We start from the raw sequence: 15785 nt of genomic DNA on the forward strand, positions 1-15785 counted from the left end.
AGATGCCTTGTCTGATGAAGAAGGATGTGTGGGGATATCAGCCGCGAAGGCCGACGGCCGCGCCTCCGCTGCGTCAGTCTGCGCGCAGCCGCCGCCTTCTCTGCTCGTGTGCTCGCGATCTCTGCACTACTTTACAAGACGGCCTTGGCGCTATTTCGACTAGTTCCCGCGCTACACTCTACCTAACTCACGTGTAAGTTTACATTTGTTTTCATCAATGAAGATCATAGAAAAATATGTATCTTGTATTTTAATCTAATGTTGAATCAATTATTTTATAGCTATTATTAAAAGAACAAATTCTAATAAATACTACTAATTATTGAACTTAAATAATAATACAAACCGTGGAATAAAACATGAAAATAATAATTGTAAAAATTAAGGCTTATGTCTAAGGAATCACAATATGTAGTAATATATAACGTCACTCGAATTGAATCTATTTTATTATGAAAAGCACGAATTTCTTTAACGAAAACCGAATTTTTATAATTGTAGTCTGTTCGCAAATCCGCGTTTGTTCTGGATATATGTTTGCCGGGAACGAAGTGGCGAGCAACAGCTGGTGAATTCTTAAAGTTTGACCTATACATACTACATAACATGTTAACTAAAGTTTGAAATTCTGAGAGAGGCGCCATGAAGCCAGGAGATTAAGCTAATTTGACATCATTATACTATATTTAGTTATATATGTACATTTTAATTTAACCCTGGTATTGGATGTATTCGGGTAGTATTAGCACAAAAATTTGCTGGTTGTTTACTAATTTTGGACTTTGAATACATTTTGAAAAGTAGGCATAATTTAAACAGGTAGAAAAAATTCACTTTAAATTTTTGATGCGCTTATTATAATAATAATATTTTCGGGATAAAGCAGCTCCGTGTTCGAATTATATTTTCCTGGTCCTGGTCCTGGTATATTTCTTCCCATAAATTATTTTTTTCACTCACAACACATAACATATTACATATTGTTATATAGAGTTATATTTTTCCTAACAATTAGCTTTTTCCAACGAATTCCGTTCCAAATGTAATTAAAAGAAAAACCTAATATATATGTATATCTGAAACATTATATTCCTTCCATTAAATGGCCCATCAAAATTTATTTACCAGTTTCCGAGATTATCCGGGACAAACGCATACTTGCAGACAGACAGACAGAAAAATTAAAAACTGATTATTTTGTTTTAAGTAAAGCAAATCATTATCATTACTACGAAAAATAAAATCCTATCTTTGTTTTACAAGATTTTAGACGCAAGTTGTGTAATATTTTACAATTTTATAAAATACTATAAATTATAAATGCGAATGATTAGATGGATGGATGGATGGATTTGTTTGAAGGTATCTCCGGTACGGCTCAACGGATCTTGGTAAAATTTGGCTTAGATGTAGAACATAGTCTGGAAGGAGACATAGGTAGACATTTTATTATGTTTTTTATTTAATTTTGCGCAGACGGAGTCGCGGGCGATAGCTAGTATTTTATAATGACTTCACAATGACCACAGTCAAAAATCTGTTGTCATGTTAACAAATTACTTTCTAGTTTGAACAAATAGTTAACTACATAACTATCTGAATATAATCCGTCAACATTAATTAGACAATAGTTTATCAATGAATTCAATATATATGGTTCATATTAGCTGTAAAGTGACCGGTAACTTTTACTACAGTATTAGAGACTAGTGCGCTGGTTGCAGATCCTGAGATCGCAGCTTCCAATTGATTTGTAAGACATCTTATAAACTTTTGTATTATTCATTGCGAGTATCATGTTTTTTTCTACATTATATTTATGAATTGCGCGATTATTTTTTTAAATAAATGACAAAAGTCAAAATAATAAAACATATCGTGACCCCGCGAGGCGAGGCGATGTTATATGTCATATCAATAAACATAATAAAAATGATAAATATTATCGGAGCCACTTGTTTAGCGGCGAAGGTTGCGCTAAATTATTTGTTACAGTTAATTAAATTGGTCGCCAGCTAACTATCCGCCCCGACGTCGATCGGTTTCTTACCCCGGGGATTCCTATGATTGTTCGTTCCATTGTTTTTGATTTTATCATTTATCTAAAGACTTATGGTGTTGCTTTGTTCTATGGAGTTATCAGATGTGCAGGCGCAGTTCGTGTTTGATAGCGACCGGCGAGTACGTAAATAAAGCCATAAAGCGTGGCGTGTGTCGCCACACCTCCGCCGCCCGCCGACTCCATAGTACAAACTTTTCATTTATTTTCTGTGTGAAGTTGCGCTCACGCCCAGTTTCAGTAAACTCCCGCCGTGACGCGGGAACGTGGAAACGCGAGCGCTAACGACGTATACTTTTTAATTTTGGCACGCTCCTCTCTGCGGCTCCGAATATTTTGGTTTACAATCTATTTTCGCAGTTTACATCAGATAGGATAACACGCCGCAAAAATCAGAGAGTAGTATTTGTTGAATCATTTTGGCCATTTGTTTTGCAATGAGTACGTTTATTTCGCGTAAACATCTAACTGGTGTTAATTTATTCAAATTGTCATAGGAATACGTAATGTGGTGTTTGCTCAAACGCTGGCGCGCGGTGTGGCGGCGTCGTGTCGCGTCGGGTCGCGTTGAGTTAATATGTTGTGAGGCGTGAGGCACTCACAACCGGATTTAGTCTCTGTATATATATCAAATTAACGTTCTTATATATTTTATAATCTTTGGAATGTTATACAACATTATTAAATTTCATCAACTTTATCGGCCGATGGAATATTTTTGCGTTACAACTGTTATTTTGACCTGTTCGCCTTCAGTTCAGTTGACGCAGTAGGAGTCGGGAAAGGCGCGGACGTGGTCGATGTGCGTCTTCAATGGACGCAATAAATCTCAATAATGGTTTGATTGCAGCAGTTAGAGTTGGTACAGGAACAGTGACCGGACGCCGCGCTTGCAGGGGTGCTGCACTCACCGATACACGAATTGATTTAAAATATTAAAGCTGTGGTTTCTGCAACTTTACGACTGGCGCTTATTTTGCGTCAGGACATGGATTACTCCGCGAGCGCTCTTCTTGAACGGAGATGATTTATGATACGTACTCTCACACCTTTTAAAGAGATAATTATGTATTTACATTAAACGGTACACTGTCCACTACTTTATGAGACGGTGTTTGTACGTCAGTGTCGCCAGCTACATACGTTGCTGAGCTCAAACAATAGGCGTGTTGTTACTACGTGTGTAAAAAGCAGCAGAAGCGGGCTGCTGTGAAGCTTGCCGGCTGATAGGCGCAAGGCGGGGATCACTGACATGCCGGTTTTTATATGTATTGAAGAGCAGTACGTACTGTGCTGACCCCCGCAGGGACAAGGGCACGTTGATGACGATGACATAAAATTCTTTAAAGAATACTAGCACACTATAAATATACGCTGCTTTGTTATTGTTTAAAAATAATCTGGAAATAATTAACCATAGACGTAAATTCTATTTTTGTAGGTTTTCGAAGTTATTTCATCAATTGTTCGATAAAACCTAACGTAGATCAAAAGTAAATCCAAGACCAAATTAGTCATCTATCGAAAAATGAAGCTTTTACAATTCATGATACACGAATTGTATGTTTTATTTTAAATTTACTTTAAAAAAATCGAGAAATAATTTAATAGAATGAAGCTCGCTCGCCCCAGCGCCGCGCTGCCGCCGCCGCCCGCACCGCCCGCGCCACTCCGAGCACCGACCCTCAGTTATGCAGCACTTGATAACAGATCGGTTATTTGTAACAGTATATGTAATAGATATCTTCTTATAATTCTTTCTCGTTATTTTATATACTATGTATTGATTGTAGACAACAGAATTCTGACCTCTGTAGTTACGAGACAAGGCACGATGATTTTCTATGGTCAATGAGGTGCTTTTCCTATACGTATCATCAGTGTCCGGGTCAATAATCAGTGTTGAAAAAATCAATGGTAATGATGTGCGCAGTATGTTGAGGTGTCAGTGAAGACAGGAGTGAGTCCTCGTGGCATCCGGCGGCAGCGCGGCGCGGGCAGTGATGGTCGCGAAGATTGAACGCGCCCCAGGACGTGCGTCACGCGCGGCGCTCCGCTACAATCCATTAGCAATACCAAACTAAACAAGCTGTTTTGAGACACTGGGATCTCGTTGTTCAGTCTATAAGTGCTTATCTTGTTGTATGACAATTGACATAGAAATTTCGACAACTTCTACTTGTTTTCGTACTTTCTTTGTCTAGATTTCACATGTGTACATTTATATATTTTTTTATGTAACGAATAAACTGAAAAACTACCGGACTGATATCAAAAATTCCTTTGCCATTAGAAAGATTTATTATCACTGAGTAATATAGGCTAGATTTTTTTATAATTTCGCGCGCACGAATTCGCGGACAAAAGCTAGTGATTAATATAAAAGTATTGTAGTTGTACCGCAAGAATTATGGTTGTCCTAGTTGATCGAATCTTTTATTGGCACTCAGATGTTAATGGATTTGACCCGCGTCGCCCGCGTCACTATTGTCCACTGCAATCGCCGTTTGAAGTTGCCGGCGCTTCCTCCTCAACCTTTCAATTGTAAAGAGAACCGGCTTAGCTCCTCACTTATCCATGTCACTTTAGACTCTTAGCTTCCTTGGCTATTACCACTAGCTTATTAATGTGAATTGTCAACTGTTACTTGCTGCAAAAATGTTATTATTGTGTCGGCTCTCACTGCCTGCCTTTCTTTCCCGTGGCGTGATGATAAGCTGCGAGTATCTTATCACTGTAATCACTCGCGCCTACCGACCGCCGCCGTCGCTAACGCCTCCGCGCTGGAATTACTTCATTAGCGCTCAGCAAATTTCGCTTCTTTTTTACTAATTGAATTCATTGACATCGCATGTTGATCTTCTACACGTGAGATCTGGGTACAACACGCGACACGAAAGTAGAGCCGCCTATAGCAGACACTAGTCAGGTACACTTGTTATACATGAATTACATATCTGATTATCTCCAAAAAAATCTATCACTTGCTTGATTTTGTTTGTTGTGATTTTTACCATAGTGCGTAACTTTCAACAACACTCGGCTAGATTTGTCGCGGATGTCAGTTTGACGTCATCGCCGAATTGATCGGAAGCCCCGCAGCCTGCCGACAAAGTGCTCGTAGCGTGTCTGTTGCTGTTGTCAAGCTTAGATAATATATTTCAGACAACATAAGGACCGCGGTCCACTTTCTATTTAAGAATACGTTTGATTGAAGTTTTTGTGCGTGTATCCCGGATGTACAGGACAGGACCGATCTTTGGGGGTTTGCCTATGCCCAGCTGTGGACATCACCTGGCTGATAAAAAGAAGAAGAAGAATTGTTGACTAATTAAAAAAGCAATTTTTACATGCTATATTTTATTTATTGACTAAAGCTGTTAATATTTGTTACTAAATGCATTTTGCCATGTCAGCTCACGAGCTCTGGACGCAAAAATACATCGTCCAATTGCCACCACATTTTATTTCGATCCTGACACACTTTTAAGATGTCTCGGTCGCGTGTCTTTTACTTTAATTATAGATTTTGTGTTCTCTAAATCGATGTAGTTAACACCAAGGCAACGGCATATGACTCGCGGCATCGTCGTCATAGCATGCTGTTTGCTCGACCACCGCTAAGCGCTCAACGCTCAACAAACAAGCGACGTCGGACCGCGCCCACACAGTATTGATTTCAACATATTGTTTGACTGATGTGTGTGCTTTTGCTGTGTGTCCTCAGTCCACATCACTCGACCCTCAACCTACAGCCAGTTTTGATTAAGACACAAAAAGCGGTATAATTTGTTATGGAATTTTACCTTAGGATAAAATTATATCAAAAAACTCTAAATAAGCATGAAACACTACACTATCTAAAAAATGTCTAATGTCGAATCTAACTTTGACATTGTTGTTGTTTGAGATGTATTATGGACTATGTCGGTGAGCAGACGTCATATGACGCGGCCATTTTTATCTGTAATGTTTTTATTATTTGTCCCCGTTGCGTTACCCCTGTCATAAGCTACTTAAAGGAAAATTTCTCGGGAATTGTTATTTTTTTCAACATAATTAACGCGACGCCGCTCCTCCGGTTCTGGGACACTTGTATAATAAATAACGTTTATCAAGTCCTCCACCTACTTCTTCTACCTGATTGTCTGCACAATTATTTACATCACGAATGGAACTTTTCTGAAGCTTCAAGTCAACTACGTTTCGCATTTTCGCGAACAGAGCGCGGCCGATGATGGAACAAGGCCAAAAAGTTATCACGACATTAGAGATAACCTTTTGCCTTCTATCTCATATTGCGCTCTTTTGCTATCAAATATAACAGCTAATGACTCTAATCTTATAATTAGTCTGATATTTAATCATGAAATGTAACTAAAAAAACTGTGCTGATTTCTTGGTCGTCTCGACTTCACCACCGCGCCGTGATTCCACAATCACTCGGGTCACAATTCCTTAACTATAGCTTGTTATTTATACAATAAACTAGCTACTGCATAATTTAATAGTTATATTGGTATGAAGTAATGATAACAAATTGTATTACTGAGACATTACAATGCTGCAAAAGTAATTCTGTTCTTGTATTAAAACAGTTCCCACAGAACGGAAACATTTATGTATGGATTTAATTGAACACAATAAGTTATATAATAACTATATGTAGGTAATTTGTTTCATAAAACGTAATATAAATATGTATGTGTGTGTTAATTTACCTTTGCTAAATAACATACAAACGTGAGGAGAGCGAGCAAAACACGCTATACTGGCTGGCGTTACGCTCTGAGATGGCTAATGATTGCTGCGAGGAAACCAATAGAGTTTTGCCTACTGCTATATTATGTCATTAGACCTACTTTATGTTTATTATTCTCATGTCTAACTTTATACTAAGCAAATAACTAAGTAGTTCGTAAGAAGAATCAATTAATATAATACAAGCGACGTCTCACGCGGCAGTTACAATATTAACATGTTTGTTTAAGATTTTGTTTTGCAACAACTGAAATATGAATTCAGAAAGAATATTTTTATTATATGTTTGCAATCTGTATGCGTGTGTTCGCAAAACTCGACAAACAACGATAAAGAATAATGTTGTGTTCAGATCTATCGGTTCTACGAAATTACTCGATGTTAGTTTAGATACATGTATTTAATATTTGCGCTTTGGTTCGCAATTTAATTTAATATCAGAGTATCTCAGAATAACACAAACGCTTGCGCTTGGGAAATGCATTCCGCGCGGGCGAAGGCGAGAGGCGGCGCAGTGGGCACGACGTGACGTCACAGCCGCGCCCTCCGCACTCCGCAGTCGAGACAGTCCCAACACTCCGGGATGATAAGGACTGAACCCGGGGGAAAGTTGTACCACACGCGTATACTTATAGAAAGGGCAAAATACAACTGAAATAATATTGAGTCCGATCATTGGGGTGGGTTTTCTTATATTTTTTCTTATATTCAAACTTGTGTATTTTGTAAGTACATCTGTGATAAAAAAGCAATTGCGTTCGCACCTAAAAGTTCGTAGTAGGTTCGCGAGTAGGTGTCTTTTAGAGATAAAGCGTAGTTAATAAGCCAGTGTACGTATGCGGTATCTAATTAAAGTTATGTAGGTATCGCGCGCTATCCTCGCCGCTGTCAGATAGGCTGTCTGTCGATAACGCCGCGCCACCGACCCGGTCCGGCTCGCCGGCCCGTTAGCAGCGCGACGAGAGATCGCTATCATTTGCCTATTTCGCGAGTCATTGTTTGCTACTGCTGTGCTGTTAGATCGCGGCCTTGCCTTTTATAATCATCACTTATGCCTGCTAATTACAACATGTTGTGAACATACAGCGCTGTGCAGTACAATACACTACATACGAGGGCCACACTGAAAGTTTTTAGAACTAGCTACTTTTTAAGAATATATTAAAAAAATAAGATTAAATTTTGAAAATAGAACTCTTTGCTAATATTATTGAGTACTAATTTAATTCGTTTGTCATTTGTTTTACGATTTGGCGGCAAATTGAAAGTTGTTGGTGTCAGGCCAGTATGAATTTAACGCGAGAAAATTTTCGTACCATGATTTTGTATGACTTTCGGTGTCATTTAAGTCAATAAGAATGTTATGACAGACTTCGATTGGCCTTTCACGATGAAGACCCTTCTCGGGCCACTGTTTATAACTGGTTTAATGAGTTTAAATGTTGCCGCACCAATCTCAACGATGCTCTGCGTCAAGGACAGCCTTCTGCGGCGACGACTGAAGTTAACATCAGTGTTGTGCGATGTATGAAAGAGACTGATCCAAGAGTAACCTATCAACAGATTCGGACAAGCTTAGGCATCGGTATGACTCAAGTGCAAAAAATCCTTCACAAACATTTAGCCATTAGGAAGCTTTGTGCCTGGTGGATACCCCATTATTTGACCCAGGCCCAAAAACTCCGTCGTGTTGATTGGTGCCATGAAATGATACAAATATATAACGGAGATGACTCAAAAGCTGTGTTCGACATGCTTACGGGTGACGAAAGCTGGATTTATTGCTATGATCCGGAAACCAAGAGACAATCTGCTCAGGGGGTGTTTCCTTCAAAGGAGTTGCCAACTAAATTGAAGAAAGGTCGAAGTGTAGGAAAAAAGATGTTGGCCTCATTCATCGGAAGGACCGGTCATTATGCGACAATTGTTTTAGAACATTAAAAGTTACTTACTGCAGAGTTGTATACTAACAAATGTTTGCCACTTGTCTTGGAAAAATATCGAGAAAAACGACCTTGAAGTAGGATCCTCCTTCATCACGACAACGCCTGTTCGCACACCTGCGGGCGAACGATCGACTATTTGGCGTCGTCAGACGTGGAATTGCTGGGTCACCCGCCATTCAGCCCCGACGTCGCACCTTGCTTTATTTATTTATTCCCGAAAATAAAAGAAAAACTTCGAGGAAAAAATTTTATGGACGCCAAACAACCAGTGGCTGCGTTCCAGAAGGCCATCGAATAGACCCCTAAGGACGATTGGGCAAAGTGGTTTTCTCAGTGGTTCTATCGAATGCAGCGATTTATTAATGTTAATAGTAATATTCTGAAAAGTTATAATATAAATAGCTTACTTGCTAGTTTACTCAGTTTTTGATTTTCTAAGAACTTTCAGTGTGACCCTCGTACTATATTCACAATAACATCTTTAAGCTGATACTACTGAATACCTTTCTATTCCGGCAGCATTTTTAGTGATTATATCAATGCAGCTCGGAAGTCAGTTGTGTCTGTGTCAGTTATCCACAGGTTTCTCAATTAAAATTGCCTCTAAACCACTCACTCCCGTGCATGTATAAATGTCGTCAAAGAGCGCAGTGACATGTTATTTAATGCGCTTGGCTAATTTTTTTTTTTCAGATAACAATCCTGAACTAGTGCACATAATGTCGACTGCCGTGGAGAACTTCGCGGTGGGGGGAGAGGCGCGAGTCAACGGACACGGCTCGCAACTCAACGGCTCAGCGCGACACAACGGCTCAGCTCAACTCAATGGCTCAGCGTATCTCAATGGCTCAGCGTATCTCAACGGCTCAGCACAACACAACGGCTCAGCACAACACAACGGCTCAGCACAACACAACGGCTCAGCACAACACAACGGCTCCGCGGGGCGCAGTCTATGGGATGCGCAGTTCCTTCCGCCCCCTTTGGTGTTAGAAGATCGCGCTCGTGCTTTAAAGGTAACATGTCACCTGAAAATTACTGAAGCAGTCGGCATGTCGAGACTATGATATGTTAGTTCGCATTCATGTCTAGATAACTTTTCGTATAACTCGTCAATGCTCACGACAGCGATTATCGCTATTGCAAAAAATAAATTCAACCGCTAGGTACCTGTTTACTGAAAACGTGCGTAACAGTAGTTTATCGTTTAATTACGCACTTTAAAGCTATAATGCTACACTAAAATCCAGATTAGCAAACGAAAAACTATTATCTTACATTTTTAACGAACGAAAAATCCATAGATTAGATATTAGATTCTTTGTTCGAATACATTGTGGCCAGTAGTTAGACTAGTAGAGATACGATGATGTCTAACCGCCGCATGTTTGCTGACCAGCCGCTTTGTCAGCCACGGTGCAGCAACCTGATTCTAACATGCGATATATATTTGACCTGCAAGTCATACTTGCTTCACCATCAAGATATTTAATGAATAACTAAAAGGAATAACAAAAATTTCGATAAATTTTACAGCTTTAACGCTATATACATTACATTCACAAATTACTTGTACACCAATTGTTTATGCTATCAAGATTATATAAGAAGTAGATAGATGTTTGGAAAAGTGTTATGTACATATTAACTATGGAAACTTTATATCAGCTCGTTTTGTTTGTAAATATAGATTCAGATATTACTTAGCTTGAACAATGACGGACGCTTTATGGCAGAGACGTTGCACGAGGCAATGAAATCGTTTCAGAGGTCAAGACGCTTACGTTAGACGCTCACTCGTTTATCAGTAGTTCTGATAGAGGTTTAGTGTGCCACAGTTCAACTGTAGCCGATATCTCTAACTATAAACTGAAGCTATCACTGTTAATAAACATACATCGGCAAGTTTCTACGGCGTCAATAAATATTATATAACTTATTTGATAATTAAAGTAATAATGAATAAAATAACGAAAGTTTGGTTACAAACAAGTCACCGTGATTAAGGAAACGCTTTTATATCATGTGACAACGCTAGCGCGAACATTTTCCCTTCTCGATGTTTACGTTCTATGCGAAATTAATCCTCGTTGTCGTTGCACGAGAATCGTTAGAGGCAGTTTCTCGATAGTTCTTGTTGGTGTCCATTAAGTGATAATTGCCCAGAGGCTATGTGTTGACGGCGGCGGTGAGGCACTCTACAATTAATTGTGCATTCAATTGGCAACGCCTCATGGCAAGACATCTCAATGGAAGAGTTTTTAGTGATATATGTATATATAGACATCTTAAATGCGCCAACACTCTGTTAAATAATAATCAATTACTCTTATTTAAGAGTACGATTAAAAGGCCAATTATGTACGTTATGAAATTGTGATAAAGGAACAACACGGAGGCGCCCCTGTCTTTTAGTACTCGCTATTCATTGCTGCCAGAAGCGGCGGCGACATTTGGGTTAGTGTCGTGTCAAACGACCACTTTCCGCCGCCCCCTGCTCGCCGCCGCCGCGGTCATTGTTGCCCACTTGTCCGCTTATTTGCGAATTTATGCGAGCACACACAGAGTCCCAGCACGTGACCAGCGCTGCGAGACGAGTTAGGTGCGTAGGTCGCAGGTGAAGGAGCAGCGCGCCTACTTAACTGACCACTTCTGTGTCGCGTTGCAGGAGTCGTGCTCCAATAACTTCTCATTTGACAGGCCGTAAGCCGACCATAAGAAGCGACCACAGTAAGGCGATTTACATTTTTGCCATAATGTTGCGGGTGTTTCGGCCAAAGCTAGACAACCTCTGCTACAATCTTTCAAATCTTCTTGCAAATAATTATATATTTATTTTTAGTCGTTGACACGTTGTCAGTCGTCACCGTGCTCTGCAATAAGTTAGGCCATAAAGATAATTGCTTACAGCTCACCGTTTACAACAGTAACTAGATACCCCGTAGATTCTTACATTATTTTATTGCGGTTATTATATCTGATACCATGATAAGATTACTGAACTAGGTATTTTTCTGATGTGTTTGGCAAAACTTTTGCGCAGTTAGTTTTGTTTGCTCATTTTGTGATCGATAGTTTTTGTAAACCAAAGTTATTAGTCGGGACACACCTCGCGCCCATGCCTCAGCTCTGTTGTCTTGCAAACATGACTAAGTATTATAAATCATCAAGATACAAACTGAATACGACCGATATTAAGTAAAAATAATAGTACATAGTAGATTGATAGAATTAAAATTAAATGTAGTATTAGGTCGTTGTCCTTGTGACCAATTAATGTCACCGTGCGGTTATTGTAAGTACTTCAGAAGAGATGTATCACCGACTTGGCTGGTTATATGACTGTTGTTGAGGCGGCGCTGTGTGGCGCGGTTTGCGCAGGTGCAGGCGCGGCTGTCGGGGCTGGTGCTGTGCGGCCAGGCACTGGTACGCGTCGGGGAGACGTTCTCGCGCGAGCTGGAGCGCGGCCTGTGCGGCCTGCCCTCCAGTCTGCAGATGGAGAACACCTACGTTCCCGAGCTGCCCGACGGCACCGGTCAGTTACCCACTGTCCCCTATCGCACTGCTACCCACCTTTTATGATTCTTTATTTATACAACCCTTAAAACAGATCAAACATTAGTTGCAAGTCGCCAGTTAATAAATCGCTCATGCACGAGGCATGACGATGTGTGCGAGCTTGCACATTGATACCTTGTATATTATCTCGTGAGCACACAGATTCCTCGCCGCAAAGACAATTGATTAGCAGTGAACACAATGAGCGACGATGAATCCATTAGGCGACGTGACACGACTTGTAAAAGGATGTTTTCGTTCTATATTATGTGGTTTATGTTAGTAATTCACAGAAATATAGAACACATCATGTATTAAAAAGTATTAATTCTATAGGAAACTTTACGATTATACTCTCCCAAATAACATGAAATATCTACTCATATTTATTAATAAAGTAAAGAGAATTTCGGCAAAAGTAGAACAAGGGTGCAAGTACAGTTGCCAGATAAAATTATTTGTATTGGGTCCTACTCCATAAAAAGACTCAGTTATTGGTATCAAAAATGTTGCCGAGTACTCTTGTGACGTGCACACAAGAGTTATTTTGCAATGACGTCACTAAGAACGCGCCGGCGATTTGCAGAGGAGGGCGTGTTCCTGGCGCTGGACCTGGGCGGCACCAATTTCCGCGTGCTGCTGCTGCAGCTGGCCGCCGGGCAGCTGGTCCGGGAGCACGTCCGGCAGTACCACATCAGGTGTGCTCCTCGACCCATCTCACCCTCGCTCACGCTTCACAAGGACACTTGCCCCTCAATAACATAATTATTCATTCCATTTTTAAATCAAGTTTTTATCAACATCCATCTGTACAATTCTATATTATTTAATCGCATCTCATTGAATTGAATTGACATTGAATGTTTCCCGAGTGCGACTGCGACGTTGAGTACAAGCTGTGAGTGTGCATGTTGCAGTGACGCGCTGCGCATGGGGCCGGGCGAGGATCTGTTCGGTTTCCTGGCGGATTGCGTACAGGACTTCCTGCGCGGCGAAGGCATGGAGGAGCAGGAACTCTCGCTCGGTGAGCGGCTCACGCGACGCGCGGCGTCTTTCCACCTAGTCTTCTTTTGCTGCAGTCGTCTCGAACGAGATTCTTTTCATCCGCAGGGTTCACGTTCTCGTTCCCGATGCGGCAGCACTCGATCTCCTCGGGCGAGCTGCTGACGTGGACCAAGTCATTCTGCTGCGGCGGCATGGCGGGCTGCGACGTGGCGGCGCTGCTGCAGCGCTGTCTGCTGGCGCGCGGTCTTCGCGTGCAGGTGCAGGTGTTGCTCAACGACACCACCGGCACGTTGGTCGCCGGCGCCCACCGCGACCCCGACGTCGGCGTGAGTCTCAAATTATAAGCTTTCTACTTTGGTCGGCGAGGAACATTCAGTTCCTCCATGTCTATAACGACTTTCTCCTCCGTCTTAATAGATTTTCGGGCAAACAACGGTGATCATTGAGTGTTATGTGTTTGCACGAGTGTCACACTAGTGTTCGTGTACTTCTTTTGTTTTTGTTTTGTAAAAATTCTATTTGTTACACGGTGTGAGGTGGTCGAATAGGCGTTAAGGCAATGCTCGATGCCGCAGATCGGAGTGATCATGGGCACGGGCTCCAACGGGTGCTACGTGGAGCGAGCGGAGCGCGTGCAGCACTGGGAGGCGGCTCAGCGGCGCGCTCGGGACGTGGTCGTGGACGTGGAGTGGGGCGCCTTCGGGGACAACGGCTGCCTGAACTTCCTGCGCACGGACTACGATTTGGAGGTGGACGAGCGCTCGCTGCTCACCGCCTCCTTCACGTGAGACATCTTACGTACTCGACTCACCGACTACCGTTCCATCTGTACTCCGTGTTTTCTTACATAAAAATAATTTGCATATCACACGAGTGTTTTAGACACTTCTTTACAGTACAACTTTTTTAACAACTCTTATCTCTGTCAAAGCTCACTTCTAAATACTACCATACCAAAACGTACGGAGTCATGAAGTTGAAGTAACCGTTACCTCTGTGGCCGCGTTGCAGGTTCGAGAAGTACATCGGCGGCAAGTATCTGGGCGAGCTGCTGGGCGTGGTGCTGGGCGCGCTGGCGCGGGAGGGCCTGTTCCCCGCCGCGCCCTCGCCCGGCGCCCTCACCACCGCCCACCTCAGCATGTTCGAGGAGTGAGTGCTGCGTCTCTCGCTTTACTTTACTGCTATTTAAAAAGTGTACCGCTATAGAAGAAGCCACCGAGCGCTGTAGATGGTCGGTGACGCTCGTGTGTACTCGTGCAGGGAGAACTGCGCCGGCACGTGGCGGGACACGGCGGCGGCGCTGGGCGCGGCGTGCGGCGCGGCGGGCGGCGCGGCGGGCGGCGCGGCGGGCGGCGCGGCGGGCGGCGCGGCGGGCGGCGCGGCGTGCGGCGTGCACGTGACGCGCGCGGACGCGCTCGTCGCGCAGCACGTCGCGCGCGTCATCTCCAACCGCGCCGCGCAGCTCGTCTCCGTCTGTGAGTACTCCTCGCATCGGTTTCTTGTGCGCCGTCGCGGTGACGTGACGCGACTCGACGAGGGCTTGACGTGTTGACGTGCGACAGGCGTGGCGTGGCTGCTGCGGCGCATGGCGCGCGAACGCGTGGCCGTCGCCGTGGACGGGTCCGTGTACAAGCGACACCCGCGCATCCAGCACCTCATGAACAAGTACGTCGCGCTGCTCGCGCCCGACCACCCCGTGAGTACACACACCACTCAGTTCATAATACTTCAACAATATGTTAGAAGCATCTATAGACTGACAGTTAACGTTATGCGATCCTGGTGCGCAGTTCACGCTGCTGGGGACTGAGGACGGCAGCGGCAAGGGCTCGGCGCTGACGGCTGCCATCGCCGCGCGGGTCGCCGCGCGCCACCTGCCCTAGCCCCGTCCGATCTAGGGCGCATCGCCTGCCCTAGGGCGCACCATTCGCCCTAGGGCACACCGTCTGCCCTAGGGCACGCCGCCGCCCCTAGGACACGCGTCATGTACGCACGACAGTAGGGACCACCGCCCTGAATTCTCTATTTATCCCGTGTGCAGGATTGAGATGGTTGTAATGTTAAAATTTGTTATTCTGTCGTGTGACTGTTTGCTGCAACATTCAGGTTGTAAGTTACTCAGCAAGATACTCTTTCCATAACAATGCCAGTGAAACGCTGACTGGCTGGCTGGCTTACTGGCAGGCTGGCTGGCTGAGTTCCGCTCGAGCTCGCGGCGACGAGAATACGTGATTAGTTAGACTGTTATCAAATTATGACTGTGATTAGTTTGTATGACTGTGGATGTTGTATGAGTTTTGTATGACAGCGGGCGTGTGTGTGTGTGTGTGTGTATATAAAACGCTGTAAAGTTTTGTTAGGTTAAATGTGATATGCATTTTTAGATGTTAATTGGATACTGATATTATAAAAGCCACACAAGATTTTAATCCATACAATAATTGTTGAATGATGAG

At 42.9% G+C, this 15785-nt stretch overlaps 1 protein-coding gene across 2 annotated transcripts; it reads left to right on the forward strand.

Annotated features, from left to right (window-relative positions):
- Nucleotides 1-15281, forward strand: LOC106707728 (hexokinase-2). Of its 2 annotated transcripts, none has more exons than XM_045683813.1 (11): nucleotides 1-193; nucleotides 9460-9782; nucleotides 12148-12301; nucleotides 12911-13022; nucleotides 13242-13348; nucleotides 13435-13655; nucleotides 13905-14113; nucleotides 14341-14478; nucleotides 14590-14804; nucleotides 14892-15025; nucleotides 15120-15281. In XM_045683813.1, exons 2-11 carry the CDS (start codon nucleotides 9486-9488, stop codon nucleotides 15210-15212), a joined length of 1680 nt encoding a protein of 559 aa, XP_045539769.1. In that variant the 5' UTR covers nucleotides 1-193; nucleotides 9460-9485; the 3' UTR covers nucleotides 15213-15281. The 2 variants fall into 2 exon arrangements, with proteins under 2 accessions (XP_045539769.1, XP_045539770.1); XM_045683814.1 differs by lacking the exon at nucleotides 1-193 and adding an exon at nucleotides 3728-3792.
- Nucleotides 15282-15785: the final 504 nt, after the last annotated feature.

This window comes from Papilio machaon, chromosome 23 (assembly GCF_912999745.1).
Source record: "Papilio machaon chromosome 23, ilPapMach1.1, whole genome shotgun sequence".
Lineage (NCBI taxonomy): Eukaryota > Metazoa > Arthropoda > Insecta > Lepidoptera > Papilionidae > Papilio > Papilio machaon.

Coding starts and splice junctions, on each gene's coding strand:
- LOC106707728 (XM_045683813.1), top strand. CDS start 9,486: ATGTCGACTGCCGTGGAGAACTTCGCGGTGGGGGGAGAGGCGCGAGTC. Junction 14,114..14,340: donor CTGCTCACCGCCTCCTTCAC/GTGAGACATCTT, acceptor GCCGCGTTGCAG/GTTCGAGAAGTACATCGGCG. Junction 14,479..14,589: donor CACCTCAGCATGTTCGAGGA/GTGAGTGCTGCG, acceptor GTACTCGTGCAG/GGAGAACTGCGCCGGCACGT.